Genomic DNA, 23,228 nt, shown 5'->3' on the forward strand with positions numbered 1-23,228 from the left:
ATAATAATATGTTATTTTCTGATCTAAGGCGAATTCTCCGTGATCGCGGTGGCGCTCTTATTGTTGTGTTGATCTTGTGAATCGTGTACCTACGTATATGACGGACGTGGGTGTGTGTTGTTGATTAGGTTCAAACGCTTTAATTAATTATTACTACCAAGATTTATAATGCACCTATATAATAACATTGTCCATTACCAAATACCTAATACATAAATATTATGACTGATGTGAAATAATTTATTTATAGCCGTGACCCATCGCAGAATTCAATATAATACTGTGTCATGCATTCATGTAGAAGCCTGTACAGTGTACTAGCGAGACTGGTCTAGTGGCTAGTATATAGTAGGTATTATTATGAATTCAGGGGTGGATCCAGAAATTCATCAAGAGGGGGGGGGGTAATTAAAATATATCCATCAGATACTATTCATACCTACTTAATAACATACTTATTAATATAAACATTAATTACTTATATTATTTACTTATTATAATATTCACCATTTGGAATTTATTCTTACAAACTGGTATCAATGACAATATTTTTATACTCTTATAAATTTATAAAATTTAAAAATAATAAGATTAAGGGGGAGGGGTATTTACCCTTTTACCCCTCCCTTGGATCCGCCACTGTATGAATTATGATGATCGCACTATCGCAGTGAACAAGACAATACGATAATAGTAAAATCTAAATAATTATGACTCATAGTTAATTTTTCATTTGCAATACTTAATTTATCATGTTTTAGTAAAAATATGTATTTACATTCAATATAAGTATGTCTATCATAGAAAAATACTAGATGTATCTACGGAATATCTGATTACATACGTCGCACTATTCCGGGAACTATTAATTTTTTTTTTACATAGGTACTTAAGAAATATACTATACGTATAAATAATACGTATATATATATATATATAAATTAAAATTCAAGATAAAACATTTGTTTCTAATTCTAACTCAGAAAATATAATATTGTCAATTGCCATTATCAATGTTATTACGTAATAAAAATCTATTGGTATACAATTAATACAATTTAGTATGAATACAGTTTGAAACAATGTACGTATGCCTTAGAACAATACAATTTTAGAAATATTAAATAGGCAAGGCAGTCTTGAATTTTGACTTGAAATGGATGACAGGAACTGACATAAAGTTCTATCGCTTTGCAAATTAGGTAGTTAAGCCACAGACACCGCGGTCCATGAAACATCATTTTGATAGTAAAATGAAAAAAATTATATTAAATGTGACGTTTTTAGATTATAATATTATTATAATTCAGAATTGATACATTTTGTGATTTGGCAGTCTTATTCTATCAAAAAATAAATAACAAATAAAGGTATTACACGAGCACTTGATAGGTGCGTTGTGTTGTGGAATAACAATTCTACATTACAATGTCGAATGGCTGAGTTTGACAGAGCCACAGCATAATTTTCTATTAACAATTCTAAATCTGTGTAAAATATAAGGAAAATAGTGTTTTTACGTTAGGATGCAATTTGTATGTAACGAGAGCCACAGAGGGCAAATTACGCGCTTTTTCGGAGGCCCCCATAAAATTACTTTAGGCATAGACATATAATATTATATAAAATAAAATAAAACTGTATTTTTTATAAAAATGATTTATTATAAATTATACTAATTATAATTTATAGAAAAATAATGTACTATTTTTTTTTTATTATATAATCCACAATTTATTCTGTGGTAAATTAAGGACAAATTGATAACATTTATAACTGATAAGTTTTAATATAAACACACAATTTTATCAGTTGCTTTCCATTTTTATTTTTTCCAGTTTCCTTACAAAATACAAAATTAAGTAGGTACTAGGTAGGTATAATGGAATTGTTTAACTTTAACAATTAACAATACATAACTATTAAATAATTTACAGCTAATTTTGATGTTATTTGATAAAAAGTATGTAGAGAAATAAAAGCAATGACTACCGAAGGGCTTCCAGGATTGTCAACTACTGAAGCTTTACATACATTATATAATGAAATATTGTCGCTCAGAAATCATATTAAAGATCAACACACACAACAGTACTTTTTATAATCTTGTATCCTGTTTAGCATAAATAATAATATAATAATACATTTTTAATAGGGGCAAAGATAGACTGTGGATTCAAGATGCGTTGAAACATAATAGTCCATTTACTAGTATCTGTTGGATTACTGCTTTGATAATTTTTGCTTGTGGTTTTTCATTAGTCATCATTAGTTTAGTATACGATGAAATGTGGTATCTGTTTGATGATGGAATATTATTATTCATATTATTAACTATCAATCTTGCTACTGTATTATGGGATAACAAATTAAGACATGAAGAAATGTTTACCAAACTTGATAATGTGATGAAAAAACTAAATTGTAAGATAATGTTTACACTGTTAAAATAGTATTAACATAGTTAATATTCTTAAAAATAATTTTTATTTTATTATTAACTTAAGGTTATAAAGACAAATGTCATTGGAAGAAAGAAAATTATCCGCATTTATGTATGCCATTTTCTCCATCAGTTACTTTACAATGGACTCAACGTGATGGTGTGCTTGTAAATTTACCTTGGGCGTTATTGGTAAAAGGTGATATAGTACTTTTGAAACCAGGACAAACTTCACCTTGTCATGTTTCCAGGCTTAGGGTTTGTAATTTATTTAATATTCACTATTACCTACAATTAAATTTAATTCATAAATACTATTGATAATCTAAAATTAAAAGAAATTAAAAAAATTATATTACCTACCTAACTATTCTAGAATATTTGATTACAAACAAGTAGTGTTGGTTTGAATGGTTTTTACTTCAGGACATTGGTATTTTAAAGTTATCTAGTGTCTAAACTATATCAATTAATTTATTCAAATCTTCTCAGTAAACATTTTAAATTAATTCAGTAGATTATCATTATAATATATTTTACTTATATTAGTTTATTTAGTATTTTATTATTTTTTTACAAAGATACCTGACATAATTATTAATTTTATTATAAATTGTTATAAAATGCGTTTTTATTGTGAACAGGATAAAGATAAATGGGCTCCGGCAGAATTGACTCGATGGGAAATATTCAACCCAGATATTGCATCTACTATGAAAAACAAAACCACTGTACCAACTATGGTATCTCGTAATCCATTGAAAAATGTTGCATATATTTTAAATGAAACCCCATATTTAAATAATTTAAAACTTGCATTGGAACTATCACAAAATAGACCATGTAGCTTTTATACAAAATGCTTATATTTATTACAAATAATTTTCATGCAAAAGTTTGCTGCTGCTACTTTTTTGGTGAATATATCTTATTTTATTTTTATCAAATTATTAAATTAAAATTGTTGTATGAATATTTGTTTGTTCTTTAGGGATGTACCATTTTAACGGTTTGGTGGCGTTGGTCTTATGTCACGCTTTGGTTAAAATCTGGTACTTGGGTATCAATGTTTATTGTAATTCCAATCTCTATACTTATTCCACTTCTACCATTGATGTTACCAATTGCATGGACACTTATGACATGTTATGGAAATGCTGTATTACAATCGTCTTCCATAGTTCAGGTTATATCTCTAATCTGCTTTCTCAATCTGTTCATAAATTATAGAAGCTAGAATAGAAAAATTGACTAGTATATTATGCCTATGTTTTTAAATAAATTTCCACATTTGTCTATAAATTTTATGTTGCAAATGAACAATAATTTTCAATTGAAATTTTCCTTCATCTTAGGACTCAATTACAGTCATCATATTTTTACAGTAGTTTTTTATTAATTGTGGTGGTGAATCTTGTGATTTTCTTTATATGTCTAATAATTATTTGATATTCCTCAAACAAACATAATTTAAAAAAAATCTTAAATGATAACTCTATCATATAATAATTGTATTGTAATCAAATTGGTTTTTAAATTTATTCTATAATTTTAAAATCTTTTAAATAATAACTGCACCCTATACTCACAACTAATATATGTGCTTAATATTGTTAATTCACTCCAATGTTGAAATGTAATACCTTTTGTTAATATTTCTCTATAAAAATAATATATATACAGTAAAACCTGTGTAATATGGAAACGGTTGGGTTCGGATATTTTTTCCATTTAATGCAGGTTGTAAATAAAAATTTTATTTTACCGATAAATCTTTATTATATGTATTTTACATATTTATTATTGCATTTTACCTACTTTTTATTTTACATAATTATATACTCGAAAAATTTATCCAATTTTTTTCATCTACATTTTGCTAGTAAAACAATTAAAAAAATAGTACAATATTGGTTGAAATCAAATACAATAGGTATATTTATTTATAATTAGATCATGTACTATTATACCATTATTGTATAATAAATATAATAAAATTAAACCATAAGTTGGCAGTGATGTAGTGTTAATAATGTTAATATAATACATACATAATGGTTTTTTCATTACACTAATATTTACTTTTTGTTTATCATAAGATGCTAATTAGTTGATAATCATAATTTTAAAACTAACCTAACCTAACCTTAGGCAAGAAGGCATAAAATAAATCAGGTGTTTTTTAATACTGGTTATTTTACTATATATATAAACTTAAATATTGTATTTTTATTTAAATAAGTATATATTTTTTGTTTTAGAAAAATAAAGACCTTTTTGAAGAAACTGAAACTGAAGCAAAAAACAACTCTTTAGAATTTTCATTTAAGTATTTATGGAAAAACTTTTACTCGTGTATACTTGGAAATAGTAGTTTCTTGCATAGATCTACTAATCTATTGCATGTTATGGGATCTGTTACGGTAATTTATTTAAATGAATATTTAAATTAAACATAAATTTATTATTTTTAACTATTTGTCAAAGGCTTTATGTTGTGTCGATAAAAAAGGTATTCTGTCATGGCCTAATCCAACTGCTGAAAAAGTTTTTTTTTTGCAAAATCCTTCCAAATCGTCTTCTATGTCTAATTATGTAGATACTCCTAACTGTAAAGAAACACAAAGAAAAAGTTATGACAGTACCATTCAGAATCAAGGTATATGAAATAATATAAAAATCAATGTGATTTTGAAATATCACGTCTCATATATTAAATTTTAAACAGAAAATTATTCAGTTGAAGTACTTGATCTAACTCATGACCGGGGTTCAGCATGGAGATTACAATTTGATGACGCAACTTGGTCAAATCATATAACTTCTCTGAAGCCTTTAGGTCTAGCAGTACTACTAAATACTTGCAACCCTTCAACCCACGCTCATTATGCTCAATTTTGCGCACATGTATCTTGTCAAGCTTTATATAGTGAAGTGCTTGTTCCTGTTACCAACCGAAGGTAAATTATTTTTAGTATTTACTAGTTTACTTCAGCAATTAAATTGTAAAAATGCTTTATTATTATTATTATTATTTTTATGTGTTACTGCTAGATGTCTTTGTGAATTAGCTCGACAAATAGGATTTTCAGAATCTGCTGATGATATTTTTGAACTTCAATTACAGTTATCCACTTATAGACATGTCGTAAGTTTTTGGGTTACAACCTATTAGTTGTATTTATTATTAGTAATACGACAAAAAAATTAAATAAATTATTGAATATGATGAATATGAATTTTAGCAAGCTGATGCTGTTAGAAGAGATATTAAATTTGCCAGATCATTACCAAATACTACTAAATTAAAATTTCCATTCCCTCACATGGTATGTGTGGGATTAAGAGAGAGGAGTATTGGTAAAGCTGCAACAAGTTTACAATTATTCAGCCAAGGTACTGCTGACATAATATTGGATGCTTGCATAGATTTTTGGGATGGTCATGATCTCAGTCCTGTTTCTCCTTCTGTTAGGTATATATCAATTTTATAACCATAGCATTTATTACAGGCTATAGACATTGTTTGTGTTAGTCAACTATATAAAAATAAACTATGCTATTTATAGGAAGAAAGTACTAGATTTTTATCAAAGAACTAGCTTAACAGCTTATTGTACAGCATTTTCATACCGGCCACTTCCATTACCTCCTGACAAAAGTTTTTCAGAAATGTATTTAGAGTTGCCTGCTGATTGTCGTCAATTATATTCAAAATTATGTCGTAGTCCAACACCTCAACCGTGGACATCAACATCTCATAAAATAAGGCAACAACAATTTCATTCTTCTGGTAAGTATATTATATGTAATCATATAAGATTTATTAATATTTTTTTATAATAGTGTTTAATCTTTGAATGTAAGATTTTATTTTATGTTTATGTTCAGTAGCGTGTCCAGAACTTTTTTTGTGGATGGTCCACAAAAGTTAAGTTCAGAATGGTTTTACCCTTCCTCATATTATAATTTGATCTATTTAAGTTTTAGTATTTTTATTCTAAATAACTAATTTTTATATTTTTATAATAAATGGTAGCTTACCTTTTATTAAAACATAAACTCTTTAAATATTCAAATCTTTCATTTTTATTAAAATACCTAACCTAATCAAAACAATTTTTTTTCTAACTATAAATCATATTTTCATTTTTCATTGAGCATCGGACTTATACTAGTCTAGTACTTATATAAAAATGTGTGTAGACACTTACCTACCAGGCTAACTCCCTAAACACGCCACTGTTTATGTTTCACATCTGTAAATTTACTATGATAATATTTATTTGATGAATTCACAATTTATTTTTCAGATTCATTACTATTTGGTGATTGCAGTGAATATAACTCAAAAGATGTAAATTGTTGTTTTGAAACACAATGCAATCAAATATTTTTAGGAATGGTTACTATGCAGTATCAACCTCAATATGATATGGTAATATATTAATATATGAATAGCTTTAATTTTAGTTTTTTGTTTATGTATAATAATATTAAATTAGTAAATATAGTATTTTTATAATATGTATATATATATATATAATTGTTTAGGTTCAATTGATTGAGCTATTAGAAACAGCTTGTATACGATTTGTTCACTTTAGTAAAGAAAATGAACTTCGGTCTAGGGTTTTCTCTGAAAAAATGGGCTTGGAAAGTGGATGGAATTGTCATATTTCTTTATTAGGTGATACTCAAACAAGAACTCGTCTTGACCCTAGGTACTAATATTTTTAATAACTATTGTTTTAGAAGTGTTGATGTTTTTAATACTAATCTATCTAATTGTTGTTTAAATGCACTATTTGATTTTTATAACTATTAGCACGTAAATTTGAGTGTTTGTATTTTGATTTTGAATCGAGTGAGGGTGCAGCAACTTGTGATGATGAAACTAGCTTTTTGATACCACTAACATCAACTAGTCAGTCGAAGAAAAAACTCGCTGAATATGAACATAATTTATCGGCTGATTGTTTTCCTCCCCTCAATATAAATTGGTAATTTTTATTTTCAAAATATATTATTAGGTACAATTTTTTTAAATAATATGTTTTTTCAGTACTGCACTTAATATGTCTCGTACAATTAGTATGTCAGCACCAACTGCTTTGAATATGGATTACGCCCAAGTAACAATAGAACATGATGGAGAAAAAATTATAAAGCCAATGCTCATTCAAAAGTATATTAATGTTTTAAATGTTATTTATATTATTTGAATAAATTATAAGTTATAAACTTTTTTCAAGGGATACTCTTATGAATGATAATAGCAATGTAATTGAAATAGAAAAAAATGGAGAAGAATGGCACTCATTAAGTTGCATATCTGATAGTACTGACCAAAGTGTTCCTGTTAATTTTGATATGTATAATAGAGTAAATATGCCTATAAATATCTTTCCATTCTGTTACCTACTTAAAATGAACAATGTTTATAGGCCAAACTGCCACGTGGTATTGAGAATATTCGACCTCATCTAGAATGTATAGACAATGTTCCACTTTTAGTTTCATTATTCACTGATTGCACTCCTGAAGCCACTAAAGAAATGATATCCATAATGCAGCAGTACGGAGAAGTTGTTTGTGTACTGGGATCATCTCCAAATGCTGAAAATATTGGTATATTTATGCAAGCTGATGCAAGGTAATTAGGTATTTGTTTAAAATATGGTATTTGCAGATGCTGTTTTTAATGGTAAATACTCATTTTCTCAGTTAATTTGTAAAAATACAAATTTATATTGCAAAATGTAAAGTATGAATACTTCAAATTAAACAAGATTATTTTTTTCTTCAAATAAGAAAATGAGTATTTTATTTACACATTTAATTTACTTTTTATAATAATAATTAAATGCACTTAATTCAATAATTATTCTTGTCTTATTTTACACATATATTATGTATTACGTAATCCAATATTTTGCATCTTTCTTAACAATTTTTAATACATCTATTAACATATATTTTTAAAGTTTTGCCTGTCAGATTTTACTATGTAATTTTTCTTCTATACTTCTATACTTATTTTAAATATTATTAAAAAATAAAAAATAAAACCTAATTTAAAAAATATTATTTATTTAACTTATCATCACTGTTTTTAGTTAATGTTTAAATATTGGCTCTAATAGTTTAATAAAAAAAGCTAATAGACATAAATATATTATTTACAAAATTATATTTATATTTGAGACATTTAAGTATTAAAAAATTTGTTAATAAATATTAATGGTTTTATCTCTAATTATCAATAATATGTGTTGTAGATATAATACAGAACATTTTTTAAATGATTTTTAAAATATAACTTTTGCTAATTTTAAATATATTATAGCTTAGTTGTTAATATTTATATAATTAATAACAAAATTATAACTTAATATACATATATTAGTTTTATTAACAAAAAAAAAATTAATTTGATTAAACCTAATACAAATTTTTAGCAATTTCAACAAAGTAGAAATTATAAATATAATATTTAATTTGTAATTGTAGGATAATTGTATATATTGTATAATGTATAATATAATAAAAAAATGTTTTCCATCAGCAGTTCATAAACTTAACAATCATTCAAGATTGCTCATCTCGACACAGAAAGTGATACAATATGGTTATTTTAAATCTAAACTCAAAAATTATTACATTGGATATCTTTTGTTTCTAATCAGAACATTTTCATACTTTTTTCAATTTTCTAAAAACTTATTATTATACTTATAGAATAATAAAAGAATATTTTTACTATTTTTGTATGAAAAATCACCCACTGCATTCAGAATCTTAAATTCATTAGTATCATCAATACATACATATATATTTCTTTGAAATTTGATTTTTAACTATCCACATGACCATGTATAACATACATGAAATGCCATTTTTCTATAATTATATTTACTGTTATATTAACTATAGTCTTGCTATTGAGCCGATCTATCCACAAGTGTGTCAGCGAATTAGCATCATGCAACAACCAAGTCCAATAGATGCTCCAATATCTCCAGTGGGTCTCTCTGAATTATTGAATTCTCTTCCTTGTTGCCTTTCACTTAACCGTCAAGATCCATTACCAGTGTACCATCTTATTATGGAAGTAATTGATTTAAAAAAAAAGTTAAAATATCTTATTAAAGTAATCACTAGTTCAATGACTTAATTTTATTTTATTTCACAGGGGAGATATTTAATGCAAGGGATATGGAACTGTGTTCAATTTTGGACTAGTTGCATGGTTTCGCTTAGTTTTCTTCAACTACTTGCAATTGCTCTTGTATTACCTCCTATTTTATCAGTCGGTTTGTAATTTAGTTACTTTTTAATTTTATGATTTATGTAACCTACCACAAAAGCTTTTTTTTCAATTGTATTTATTAAAAATATCATTGTATTATAATATTTTTTTTTTAGTGATAATGTCCTTGTAGATTAGTATTTATTTTTTTATAAAAATTAATTTTAAATACATGTTGACTGTAATACAGCTACAAAAATGGTTTGTTTTCATAATATAATATACATTAAATTATAATTTTCAACACTATGTCACAGTGCCAGAACCACTACAGTGACAAAATATATTTTAGTTAAGAATAATATAAGATATGAGATATTATGACCAGTGTCCCTTTGAGAATAATGTTTTGGTAGTCAGTGATCTATGAAGCATAACCATTTTTGTGCTGTTCTTGGCGACTATATGACAGTCAAACGATTAAATCTGTTTTTATTGCAATTTTCTACTTAATTACTTCAAAATTATAGTTTATTTTTTAATATTTTAAAAATTGAATTAAATAGCTATTTATGTACTGCTTATTCTATCTTAGTAAAGAATATTTATTTTATCTTTAGGCCAAATATTATGGCTTACATGTATTGTTGTGCCATTACTGTCAGTATCTTTGGTTGGAGGTCCAACAGATCCTGAAGTTATGCAAAAGCCAACTGGAAAAAATCAATGTTCTATTACATCTGAAGTAAGTTAAATTATTTTAATATTTAAACTTTTAATATTAAACTACATTAAATCTATGATTAAAATGTTATAGTTGTCTTATTACGTAATGTGGTTTTATGGCCTGAAATTTTTACCTGTTGTAATAAATATGGTATTGCTGTTTATATGGTCACTAAGTCAAGCTTGTGATTTAATTATATCTACTGCTAATAACAATTCAACCATTGAAATCCAAAAATGTTGGTATGTATACCCAGATCCCAAAGAAACGGAATGGGGTGGTTGGTCAAAATTTGAGCCTTCTATTATCAGTGTACAAAGATTAATGTTGCTATTCCTTGTGATGCATTATGGTAATTATTAATTCATATTTTTAGTTTAAGAACAAATTAAATATTAACTATTTATTGATGTTGTATTACAGTTACCGTATCTCTAAGTTTTGTTCATCGAGATTATTTACTTTGGAAGCGAACAATACATTTAAATAAACCTTATTTGTTCACTTCATTGTTCATGTAAGTTTTCAAATATATTAAGTGTATTAAATATTAAAGATGTCTTATTAAATCTATGAAAACAGTATTCTAGTTCAATGGGCATACACAATTCATTATGAATACTTTGATAGTATTGAAAATAACATTAGTATTTCCAAACTATCTATGTTGACTTTTATTATTGGGTTTGTATCTTTGTTCCTGGTTTTCATTGTGAACGAGATTGTTCATTGGCAAGAGATAAGGTCTGTTTTTTAATATGTCCCTTTACTAATATTGTTTTTATAATTATATATAATATTTTTGTTCTAGGTTGAATGTACGTTACCAAAAAAGAGCAAGGTTAGATTTTGGAACTAAACTTGGTATGAACTCTCCGTTCTAAAATAAGAAATATTAATTATTTCCCATGTTAGTTGATGTTAGGTTACAAGTAGTTAATGTATGTGATATTAATATTGTTGTTAATTGCATTAGACTGAACATTATAGAGTTCTACTTATAAAATTTTTGTAAATGTTTAAAATAATTTAAGTTAACTAATTATTTATACTAATTTAATATTTATGCTTATTTTTAGTGCTTATAAAAAATCATTAATTTGACTATTAGAATAATGATTGTTATTTACATAAAATATACGTCCATTTTTACAATTAAAACAACATTTTTAAGTATGTGTGTAATATTTTATTATATAAAATAATGAGAGATAAAAAATAAAATATTAAATGTGCTTATTTAAGAATTTGAAATATTTACATTTAATCGTTTTTGAATCTATTTCAATTAAAACATTGTTATAGCACTGTTTTAATAATTATACATAATGTATATTATATACCTACAAAACCATTTATATGAATAAATATCAATACAGAATTAAATATTTAAAATAATTGAAAAATACAGTTTCAATTTTTATTCATCACTATCCAACATTGAATCAAGCCAATGCCCTGAATTATGATTTGTTATTACAATTTTATTATCATCTTTGTTGGATATTTTTTGATTTGAAACTATGATTGAGTCAGCTTCACCATTGTCTACAAAAAATAATAATAATAATAATAAATTATAAGAATATCAAATATTTTTCATTATAATAAAAGTAAATATCAACATTTTTATTATACTTATACTAGTAACTGAATTTATTTCATCTTGTAGTATGTTAAATAAAGGTTTCCTATTTCCTAATATTTCTTCTAGTTCTATATTAGATTGAATCTCACAACCAAAAGGTACACTACCAACTTCTGAAACATTTAAAATTATAATATTTGTTTAAATTAATGCATGAACAAATTTAAAACAAAAATGTATTTTTAATATCAAAGGAAAGATGAGTAGGGTATACAGTTATTAAGTAACACTGCATTGAGTCTTCCTTCACTGATTCGATTTATTTTTTTTTATAAATTTCAAAAACTAAAAATAACTAATTTTAGAATTTAGATATAACTTTATGTTATTTAAAATTTTGAAAATATTTAATTAGGGTTTGATAAATATTTTACTATATTTATAGAACAATTTCAGTTTTGAGAGTAAACCGTTTAATTTCTGCTCAGTATAAAAACTATCAAATGAATAAAAATCACATGCAATTGGAAGACACTCAGAATTATATTTATAGTTTATACCTTTATTATTATTATTAATTATTTCATAATAATAACAAAAGTTGCCTAAAATCAAGACATACAATTAAATATATAATAGTTAATAGTTATTAATATAGTAAATTAATTATTTTTTCTTTTGATATTTAATAACTTATGACTTCATATTACCTGATTTAGAATCATTATTCAAAAACAATTTATTTGTGTCTGCCGGTGTTTGACTACTTTCAGAAGTTTGCAAACCAGTTTTAATATTTAATAATTTTGAATTACATAGCGCTAAAAATAAATATGTATGTATAATATATAATATTCATCTATAATAAATATAAATTTTAAAATGTATTCTAAAATTTAAGACTTTGTATTTATACATACATGTATGTCGGCTCAAAGCGAGAGATGATTCTACTTCAAATTCTTCTAATTGCTCTGCCTAAATTTAAATTTACTAGGATTTAAAAAAAATATCAAAAGATTTATATATATCTAAAAGTTACATACAGTAAATAGTTCAACAGGTATGTCATGTTGTATATGAAATGGTATACTAGCTATACTTGCAGCTAGATGTGTCATATCAATAGAATCAAATATTCGACAATCTTCTTGCTCTACACCCCAATTTTTTTCAGAAGAAAATTCAAAATGACCACCACCTAAAAAAATCAAACAAAATTTCGAAATCTGAGTAATCGAAGGTCAATAGTAATTACATCTCGCAGACTTAAATAATGATTTTTACCTTGATAAACGTTTGTATTCGAACTACGAGAATCGGCCATATTGATATAATTTTGTGGTTAATAAATCGATTAATTACGCGTATGATGGACAAAATTCAATAGACAAACAAATATCAAAAAATGTGAATATGAATTAAACTTTAAAATTCAACGGTCAGTTGCAGCCATGCCACCCATACGGGTCATCAATTTAAAAAAATATATAATATAGTATTTATTAAAATAATATTTACTCAAGCCGTAGTAAATGGCTTTACTCAATATAGCCTTATGTGAGAACCCTAATCACGACTGAGACACCCGTACTTTGACGTTTGTCTAATTGATTATGGCGAGTTGTGTTTTTGATATTCAATTTTGTGCTATCAGTACCAGCCGTGGGCTCGTGGCCGACCATCAGTGTTTTCGCCGTGTCCCCCAAACAGCGCAAACGCCGTCACCACTATCCTCCACTCCTCGGTAGTCAACTCTCGGCACATAACAAAATAATAATAAATAACAATAATAATAATAATAAACATCTGCTTCGCGATACGATACGAATGTGTGATACGATATGCTGTTCGCCGTCCGGACACACCGACAACATCGTCTACCTTACATTGTACGCTAATTATTGTAAATCATTGCGTTTCAAATAAAATCACCGTCGTCACATTTTGCGCAGGAAAACTGACGAAATCCAGTGAAATTCTAACATCGACCCTATGTCGAGTGACGGGACTTAGCCGAAGGTCTGTTAACCGTGACTGGTCCGCACGTCTTACCGACGTCCCGTGTGCGAAATCGTCTGCAGGTTTTGTTTACAACCGATCGTTTCGCGTTTCATGTCATTTCATTTTGTACATCGGCGCAAAACGATTTATTATGCCATAAACGTACAACCGAATGATCGTGAGCCCGCAGTCCCGTTATCGATGCGTACATGCATAGCCAACGATGATGGGTTATGTCCCGTCGCAACGCCGCCACCACTGTGTGATCACCATGACAGCGATCGACAACGCCGTCTGTTGAATGCTCGGTTGAATCATTGCGATTGATATTTAATTCGGTCGATCGGTCGTGTGCGGCCAACGAGATTAGATTCTCGTATGTAATGGATAATCAGAGAGTGTGCAAACTTAAGTTCAGAAAACGGAAGGCGGCTCCGAACGTAACGTTTTGTATGAAAACAGAGAGAAATGCGTCAAATAAAAAAGTAAGGGCAATTGCATTATGTTAGCGAATAGCAGGGAACGCAGCCCTGATAATGTTTTGTCTTAGAACTGATTTTGATTTGTGATTTTTGTTTACATTAGAAAAGGAATAACAACAAATGAAAGTTTTGACTTATAAGCACCAAATTATCTTCATGAACTATAGTAATGTTATTTTTTGCTGGATATTTCCAACGACTTTTCTAAAAACAGTATCTAAATATCCTTTGTCTATATTATTATTAATCAAGTGTTACATATTTAAAATCATCTTTTAAGAAATTAATATGGTTATTTACTATTAGTCAATCTTAACAATAAATACCTATTTACCCAGGTTAAAAGTTCTTAATCGAAATACCTAACTAAGTTTTGTTTTTTTTTTTTTGAAAGTTTATATCAGTTTTTTGTTGACATACCTATTACCTAATAATATAAACACTAATTTCATGATACATTAACATTAAGCACTCATTATTAGTAAATTGATTTATAGCTTACTGTAATTTATGGGTATGATATAGGTACACTTCATATCATTTTATGACATCTATTTACTAACATTTATATGGAAATGTTAAGCAGTAGTAATTTTTGAATATGTACTATATACAGTGAAACATCTAAATACTGGAAATTTTTTGTTACCAAAATTTTGTCCGCTAAATAGAAGGGGGAAGGAGGTAAATGAAAAATATCAAAAAGATTATACACTTATGTATATTTGTATGTATTGATGTACTAATATGTATTATTATTTAAAACAAAATTAGTTACTTTACCTTGTTTATTGTAATATTTTGATAACATTTCAATAGATATAAGACTGCAAATTCCTATGGTGGAATTATACTTAGACAATAATTATGATAAAAATTTTCAAATTCTAATTATAAAAAAGCGTTATTTTGACTGTCCTTAAGTTTTTTTATAGATACGTAAGTTTTGAAAATATCCCTGGTTCTGAAAAACATCCACTATTTGGAGTAGTCTATTTAGGCAGGTTTCACTGTATATATTGTATATACTTAACATTGTATGTTAATATCTCAATTTCTAAAATTTCTAACAAAAATAAAATAATAATTTTTAAAAATATTGAGAAAAAAAGGTATGATTAGTGTTATGTCAGTGAATACTAAATATGTAATAGAAATTGCCACTCTTAAACTTTAAACTGTAATTTTTTTATTTGATTAAACCTGAATAATACAGCTATTGCAATGATATATTTATTGAAATAAAATCTTTATTTTTATTATTTAATAAAATATTATAATACAAATAAAATAAATTATATTGTTTCTTATAAATTTTATTTTTAGTCTGGTATTTTTATAACTGAACTGTAGATTTGTATAAAGTTTATCAAAAATATTATATTTAAATCTATGTTGAATATTTACAGATATTAGAAATCATTCAAAAGCCATTATCTGAACGAACAATTGATGACAAAGAAATTCTTAATACATGTAAAGATACAGTACAGAAGATATCTCAAAGGTATATTTTTTTTATAAAAATCTTATTACCTGTTCATTAATTAATCATTAACTTTGTTTAATAAAGTGAGCATTTTAAATTAGTTTCATTACAGTTTTTACAATATCATACTTCTGTTTTTCATTAAAATTGGTATGATAATTATAAAAATGTCTATGTTTCAAACCATTTTTTACCTGTTTTACATTAAATATTTTAAATTCAGTAATATAGATTATTTGATAACTAATTAACACAATAATTATTAACATTAATTTATTGATTTTATTTTTTAGGTTAGATAGACAAAAAAAATTAAAAGAGCGATGTCAAGAATTTGAAGATCCAATTGAAATACTAGATAAAAAATGTGAAGAACTTGCAAAGGCTATTTCGTCTGCATCCAATTTAGTAGTGTATACTGGTGCAGGAATAAGTACAGCAGCTAAAATACCTGATTATAGAGGCTCAAATGGAATATGGACATTATTAGATCAAGGAAAAGATATTGGGTAAGTAATTAACACAAAATTACAAAACAAGTCTAGTTTTATACCATACTATTATTATTAATAAAAAAAAATGTAAACCTATGAGTATACCACAGCTGTTGGAGGGGAGGTGTTACTACATCTATAATACCCCCCTAACTACGCGCCTGAATTATTATGTATCAGGGGTAGCAAAACCACAGTTCACATCTTATCGTAACACTTACAAAAAAAAATTTTTTTATATGAATTTATGTATATTTATTAATGTATTTGGCGGCTCTCATGAGTATCTTCTTGCTGCTGGCCACCACTGTTGTATATCATAAAAAAAGTAAAACAGTTATTTTATGTATTCAGGATTCCAAGTATAAAATAAAATTTTTTATATGTTTAAGCATTTTAGAATTTTAGTGATATATTTTCAGTATTTGAGCTACTTAAAATTTAATTTATGTTTATGTTTATTTTGATAAATTGTAGATTAATATAGAAAGTTTAGGAAAATAGAAAATGAACAGATTACAAATTTACCCATAATTTTTTTTCAATAACTTTGTCATTAGCATCTACATATAGTTCACTGGTGTCAATCTTGGTTAATGATCTACCATAATTTTTTTGTGATTCACATATATACCGCCCTGGTGTCTACCTAAAATTAAAAATAAATAGTTCATTCTAATTTTTATTAATTATAAATTTATAAAAAAATCATGATATAAAAATACACTTAAAAAAGGTTGTTATACAAAAAAATAACTATTGGTTAATTTATCATGAAAGGTTGCTTCATGTCGTTTAAAAACTCATCAAACTTAAAATGCTTTAATTGATGTATAAATAAAAATAAAAATAGATCTCTACCATTCCTTTTCCTTTTTGAGCAAAGGGGATGAATTATTGACTCACTCAATTGAACAGTTTTGTTCTGTAATTTGCCATACGTACTCTAATACTCTATATTTTATTTACGCACCAATAGTCAACAAGTTGAATGAGAGTAATTTTGTGATACATTTATCCAATAAATTGTATTTTATATTTTTATATCAAATCACATTTATCAATTTGTGGAGTAGATCACAAGATTTAAGGTAGATTCCTTGTTCTGTTAGCTTTTTTTCAGATAATTTTGAATATTATTACTTTAAACTTAATTAATTAATTTTATTATAACAATTTAAATCTACAGTTTATGTAAAAATTTCATTAAAAAACAAAAAAATCTAAAATTGAATATAGCTAATGACTAATAAGAATCAAATTATAATCAATAAAAAAATAAATCCTATTTTTATCTTTAGATAGGCCCCTAGATAGAACCAATAAGTTACCAAATTTAAGTATTAATTATTTTAACCCGTTTTAATAGTTTCTGGACTAGTAAAAGTTGTAATGATTGGCCTATCTAGTACTTATCTTATTCAGGCATTTATGAGGAAGAAATGCCCATGCTATTCCACTTCTTTAACGTCTATGCTTAAATCTTAAAAAAAGGATATATTATCGCACATATTTTAAGATTTGTTAGTTTATAATAATTATTCTTTAAAGTACTAAGTCCAAGCTGTGATTAAGTTTTATAACTCTTTGTGTAGACCTTAATTGTTTGTCAACAGTATTATGTTTTGATTCACATTTCTTTAGTTTTGCCAAGTATTTTGTTGAATCTATTTTTACCTTCCATGGTGTTTTTAATAATATTACAAGCTGAAAATTAATTATTTTTAATATTATAAAAAAATACATGGTCATATTAATTATTTATTTAGATGTCACGACTTAAGTCAAGCAGAACCTACATTAACGCATATGGCATTATATCGATTATATCGTGAAGGATTACTAGGGCATGTCGTTTCTCAAAATTGTGATGGGTTGCATTTAAGAAGTGGTCTACCAAGACCAGCATTATCAGAAGTTCATGGTGATATGTTTATTGAGGTATTTGTAATTTTATTTATTTATTTATATTATCATGTTTTCATTATATTTTTAAACATAGAAATTAAAATTAAATATTAATTTATAGGTATGTATCAATTGTAAACCAAACAGGCATTATTTACGAATGTTTGACGTGACTGAACATACAGCAAGATTTAATCACAAAACACTAAGGTTATGTTATGCTTGTCACAAACCATTGAAAGACACAATTGTTCATTTTGGAGAACGTGGTAAACTACAGTGGCCTATTAATTGGTCAACGGCATGTAAACACGCTGAGAAAACTGATGTCATTTTGTGCTTAGGATCCAGCTTAAGGGTAATATTTGTGATAATTGAATTTTATTGATTTTAATGATTATCTAACAAAAAAAAAAAGAGGGAAATAGAATTATATACTTTTAAATGACTGTGAGGATTTTTTTAATGTTTTATTTCGTGACTAGTTTTGATTGATATATATATATATTAACATAAGTAAATAATTAATAATATTAACAGTATATAATTCTAGTTTTTTTTTTTATCAGCAAACGAAAAATAAATGATTTATTTATTTAATGTAATAAAGCACTAAATATTAAACAATAATAACCCTATAAATGTTTATTATTAGGTTTTGAAAAAGTATCCATGGCTTTGGTCAATGGATAGGCCAGCTAAGAAAAGACCAAAGTTATACATTGTAAATCTTCAATGGACTCCTAAGGATGATCAAGCTACTTTAAAAATAAACGGTATAAAAATAATTACTTTTATTTAATAAGTATTAAAAATATAACAGGTAAAATAATAAAAAAATATTTCAGGTAAATGTGATGAAATTATGAAAAAAGTAATGTCGATCTTAAATTTGGATATTCCCAAGTATCAACGTTGTCTTGATCCTATATTTCATCATGCCACAATGTTGGTAGCAGCTGAAGAACATACAACAGTACATCCTGTTTTAGCTGTTCCAACTGATGATGTTCAAAAAAACGATTCCAGTACAATAACAAAACGTGAAAAAATAGAATTAGATATTAGTACCAATAAAAATAATACCAAAATGTGTTCAGGATCAAAAGACCTAATTCAACCTGTTGATCTCAGTTTAGTTAAATTAGAAAATAATACATCCATAGTTGATCAAAGTGAGTCAATTAATTCTCCGTCGTGTTCAAACATGGATAGTGTTCCAAATTTAAATAATTTTTGGAGGCCTTTTATTGAGGGTGTAGATCCAAATTCATTGGAAGGTCGCAATATGCTATCATTGGTTGAACCAATAGTACCATACTTAAATCCATTTTTTATCAATAATATGGAAACTTTAGGATTGTCTCCTACACCCGTTGATCAGTTTTACAAGAACTTTGTTTATCAAGCATGTATAGGATTAGCCGCAGTTGAAAAATTACAAATAGAAAAAAAGATGACAAACAATTTAAAAAAAAAGAAAAAAGATATTAGTGAAGATAAAGATGATATTAAAAAAACAGATGTTTCAATAAGTCGATATTGTACATTTTGTCATCCAGTTTATGGCTCAACTAAATGTCTATTTTATCATAAATATGAGTCAAAGTTCAAAGATGATGTTGCCAATTGTCTGTGTTGTGATGATGATACAGATGAAGAAGATGAAAATGAACTGAAAACTGAGGACATAGCTGATAAGAATGATGAAGTTATAGAAAAAGCCAAAGTTACTGCAGGCTGGTTTGGAAAAGGTTACAAGAAAAGAATTAAAAAAAAAAAATAGGTATAATAATCTAATTTAAAATTAGTTTTTCTCATTATTTCTTTACCTTCCAGTATTTAAGTTAAGTTGTACTACAATTTTAAGGTTGTATAGTTCTAAGAATATCTATTATCTTAAGAGTATTCATCTGGTAACATTTATTATTTATGTTTACTCAGACTTATTGATATTTATATTATAATATTTTTTATATTAAAATCATGTTTAGATTTGGCTTAGTTTGTTATAATTTAAAATTTGAAAATATCTTTGCTATCCAGAATTTTAATTTATAATATCCTATTCATATTTTCAATTTTTACATTCTTCTGTTAGATTTATAATTATTTAATACTTTTCATTTACACTATTATTATTGTATTAGAAAAGTAATTTTTCTAATGAGATTTAAATGTGGTTTACTGAAGTGCAATAATAATTTGTTGTGATTTATTCATTTTTTATTTTTACTATTATTTATCGATGTTTTTTTTTGTGCTTTTACAATTTTGCTAGGTAATACACGTCTATTTTGTTTTGATTACAGTTGTACTAAATATTTTAATACATAAATTACAAAATATTGTTTTAAAAATAATGCCCTTTCCAACCCATTGATTTTTATTGGTTATGGTTTATAATATATTATATTATAATAAATTAGTGTTATTCTATTATAATATGTAACTAATTAACAGAAAAACTTTTAAAGACACAACTTACTGTATTCTATGGTACCTATCGATTATTGTTTATGACAAATAGAATATTGAATGTAATAGACAGTGGTACATTTACAGAATTTGTATTCTAACCATGCTACTCAATCAAATGTACATATTTTAATCTAATATGAGATATTTTCAGAAGTATATTATGGTGAAAAAACATTTTGCACTTCTTAGTATTGGTTTTTTGTTTGTGTTTGATAGTTTGTTACAAATGTAGCATTGTTGGATTTAACTATGGATTATGTCTTTATAATTAGTTCATTTAGTCTTGGATTAAATGTCAAACTATTCACACTTGATATTAATGTTGATATAATTGTCATTGCTCATTAATATGAACAATATAAAAGTTAATGTGTGTATGTAATGTACGGCTTTGCTAGTGATACATTTATTATTTGTATGCTAAGTGTAGTGAATTAATCAACTTGAGACAAATTTCATTAGTTGAAATTATTAAGTAATTTATTAAATATAAATATAATAGTACAATTGTCATGTCTCATGTGAATGTGAACATGTGCAGGACTCATTGATTATGGTACTTACATTTGAAAATACTGTACTGCAAACACTTTGTTGTGGTGTTGAGTGGAAGAAAAATAAATGTTTTAGGTTTTATTGTTATTTATTAATATATCAAGTACGGCACAAATTTCAAATTAACTTCTAGATAAAACTAAAATACCTTTTAAATGTTTTTATTGAAAATCTACCCAATCTATTGTTATACAAAAAGATTAGCTTACTAATGTAAAGCAAAACATTTTTATGTTAACAGTACATAATCAATAAATCTGATTATTATTTTCCCCTAAACATTCATCCTATTGGAATTATGTACTATCAATTTTGATTTTCCAAGTCAAAAATACAGTTTATTTACAGAATTTACACAAAATTTATATTAACATTAAGTTGAACCCAAGTGACCTTCAACAATTGATTTTACAAGAGCTGTTCAAAAATGAATCTACTCTGTTTAAAACTAAAACTAATTACTATTACATACTTAATTAGGTATATTAGCACTTTAAAAAATGATATAAATTATATTTAATACCTACATTGTTTTAATTAAACTAATACAAATTGCTTACATATAATATTATTTTGTAAAAAAATTTCTTATTTTGAACTTGGTACTTATATTATTTTTTATTCATAAGTACCTAATATTAGAAGTTGTTTATATATAATTATATATATATTTATATTTTTTTAACTTGTTCATTAATATGTTTGTATTTAATAATTTTTAGTTCTATTCACATTTATATGAACAGTTACACGGAATGTAGGTAAGTACCTATGTAATCTATTGATAATACAATCACATTATTTTTTACTGTCATCACCTTTTGATTTAGTAAAAAATTTCAACTTTAAAGGTGGTTTCTTGTAGTGAATTTGATCTAGATGGTACCTACTTTACTTTAAAAGTAAAAATCTGTTTGAAATTGCTAATTTTGTATTTTATAATGTTATCAAATCATGCATCTGTATTGATTAATATAGAATGATTAAGTTAATATATAATAATAACTCTTTCATACATCATTGAGTTTTGAAATAAAACTCCTTGACTTTGAAGAGTTCATATTAACTTATTAATTTTAAATAATCAACTATATTAATATACGTTGTACATTAACGACAAAATTAAAGTGATAAGTTCTAAGCTGCTTTGTAAAAAATTGCACAATTATAATAGAATACATACATATATTAATAATAAACTTGAATATTATATTGAACAAAATTAAATTGGTATTTAGTCTTATAAAAACATAGGTCTATAAATAAATTGTATTCAAAATTAACCTATATACTTCATTGACATAATTGTTAGTAACGCACTAACGCATCTTTAGTAGTATAGTTTAAACTTTAAACTTTCAGTCTAATCGATTTTTTTTTATTTGTTATTTTTGATATAAGAGTGTATAAAACTATAAGATCATACTAAGAAACTTAACATTTTGAATCTATCGTATTTCATCAGACATTAAATGAGAATAGGGAACTTGACTCGAATATGAGCACTTTGTGATTGATTATAAAGTAGGTGGATGGACGAAAATAAGTAATACACGAGTACCTAACATTATTCAGTTCTGAATGGTTGATTAAACGGTAGGCAAATCATCCAATACCTGATCTTGTTTAATCAAGTTTAAAATATAAAAAAAAGATATAATGAATAATTTGTATGGCTAAATAATATAATATGCATACCCCTGTAGAGCTAGAGTCATCAGAGTCTGTGTCGTTAACATTGATGTTAAAGATGTATTCCACCTGCTGAACAACCGACGTAAGGACGGTACACAATTCAGCCAACT

General features: G+C 25.9%; 3 protein-coding genes across 7 annotated transcripts; 2 read left to right on the forward strand and 1 right to left on the reverse strand.

Moving 5' to 3' along the window:
- Positions 1–1,811: 1,811 nt before the first annotated feature.
- Positions 1,812–11,498, forward strand: LOC113557138 (transmembrane protein 94). Of its 5 annotated transcripts, none has more exons than XM_026962465.1 (25): positions 1,812–1,873; positions 1,938–2,091; positions 2,156–2,424; positions 2,508–2,701; positions 3,088–3,360; positions 3,435–3,629; positions 4,705–4,866; positions 4,931–5,102; positions 5,172–5,403; positions 5,498–5,591; positions 5,689–5,918; positions 6,013–6,236; positions 6,757–6,881; positions 6,998–7,167; positions 7,312–7,446; positions 7,509–7,631; positions 7,699–7,828; positions 7,891–8,099; positions 9,380–9,557; positions 9,639–9,759; positions 10,316–10,440; positions 10,513–10,774; positions 10,846–10,939; positions 11,005–11,166; positions 11,234–11,498. In XM_026962465.1, exons 2-25 carry the CDS (start codon positions 1,985–1,987, stop codon positions 11,304–11,306), a joined length of 4,059 nt encoding a protein of 1,352 aa, XP_026818266.1. In that variant the 5' UTR covers positions 1,812–1,873; positions 1,938–1,984; the 3' UTR covers positions 11,307–11,498. The 5 variants fall into 5 exon arrangements, with proteins under 5 accessions (XP_026818266.1, XP_026818269.1, XP_026818270.1 ...); XM_026962468.1 differs by having other exon boundaries at positions 5,184–5,403; XM_026962466.1 differs by having other exon boundaries at positions 1,827–1,862.
- Positions 11,499–11,820: 322 nt separating this feature from the next.
- LOC113558458 lies at positions 11,821–13,613 on the reverse strand. Its single transcript, XM_026963914.1, has 6 exons — positions 13,298–13,613; positions 13,057–13,211; positions 12,931–12,988; positions 12,721–12,831; positions 12,061–12,183; positions 11,821–11,970 (listed from the first exon to the last, which is right to left on the reverse strand). The coding sequence occupies exons 1-6, from the start codon at positions 13,335–13,337 to the stop codon at positions 11,843–11,845; spliced, it is 615 nt and encodes a 204-aa protein (XP_026819715.1). The 5' UTR covers positions 13,338–13,613; the 3' UTR covers positions 11,821–11,842.
- Positions 13,614–13,751: 138 nt separating this feature from the next.
- Positions 13,752–20,387, forward strand: LOC113558457 (NAD-dependent protein deacetylase sirtuin-7). The gene is made up of 7 exons (XM_026963913.1): positions 13,752–14,499; positions 15,906–16,003; positions 16,279–16,494; positions 18,249–18,420; positions 18,509–18,745; positions 19,043–19,163; positions 19,236–20,387. Exons 1-7 carry the CDS (start codon positions 14,398–14,400, stop codon positions 20,171–20,173), a joined length of 1,884 nt encoding a protein of 627 aa, XP_026819714.1. The 5' UTR covers positions 13,752–14,397; the 3' UTR covers positions 20,174–20,387.
- The last annotated feature ends 2,841 nt before the right edge of the window (positions 20,388–23,228 follow it).

This window comes from Rhopalosiphum maidis, chromosome 1 (genome assembly GCF_003676215.2).
Source record: "Rhopalosiphum maidis isolate BTI-1 chromosome 1, ASM367621v3, whole genome shotgun sequence".
Classification (NCBI taxonomy): domain Eukaryota; kingdom Metazoa; phylum Arthropoda; class Insecta; order Hemiptera; family Aphididae; genus Rhopalosiphum; species Rhopalosiphum maidis.

Coding starts and splice junctions, on each gene's coding strand:
- LOC113557138 (XM_026962465.1), top strand. CDS start 1,985: ATGACTACCGAAGGGCTTCCAGGATTGTCAACTACTGAAGCTTTACAT. Junction 2,425..2,507: donor TGTGATGAAAAAACTAAATT/GTAAGATAATGT, acceptor TATTAACTTAAG/GTTATAAAGACAAATGTCAT. Junction 2,702..3,087: donor GTCATGTTTCCAGGCTTAGG/GTTTGTAATTTA, acceptor TATTGTGAACAG/GATAAAGATAAATGGGCTCC.
- LOC113558458 (XM_026963914.1), bottom strand. CDS start 13,337: ATGGCCGATTCTCGTAGTTCGAATACAAACGTTTATCAAG. Junction 13,212..13,297: donor GAATACAAACGTTTATCAAG/GTAAAAATCATT, acceptor TGATTTTTTTAG/GTGGTGGTCATTTTGAATTT. Junction 12,184..12,720: donor GAATAATGATTCTAAATCAG/GTAATATGAAGT, acceptor TAAATGTTTCAG/AAGTTGGTAGTGTACCTTTT.
- LOC113558457 (XM_026963913.1), top strand. CDS start 14,398: ATGGATAATCAGAGAGTGTGCAAACTTAAGTTCAGAAAACGGAAGGCG. Junction 16,004..16,278: donor GTACAGAAGATATCTCAAAG/GTATATTTTTTT, acceptor TTTATTTTTTAG/GTTAGATAGACAAAAAAAAT. Junction 19,164..19,235: donor AGCTACTTTAAAAATAAACG/GTATAAAAATAA, acceptor AAAATATTTCAG/GTAAATGTGATGAAATTATG.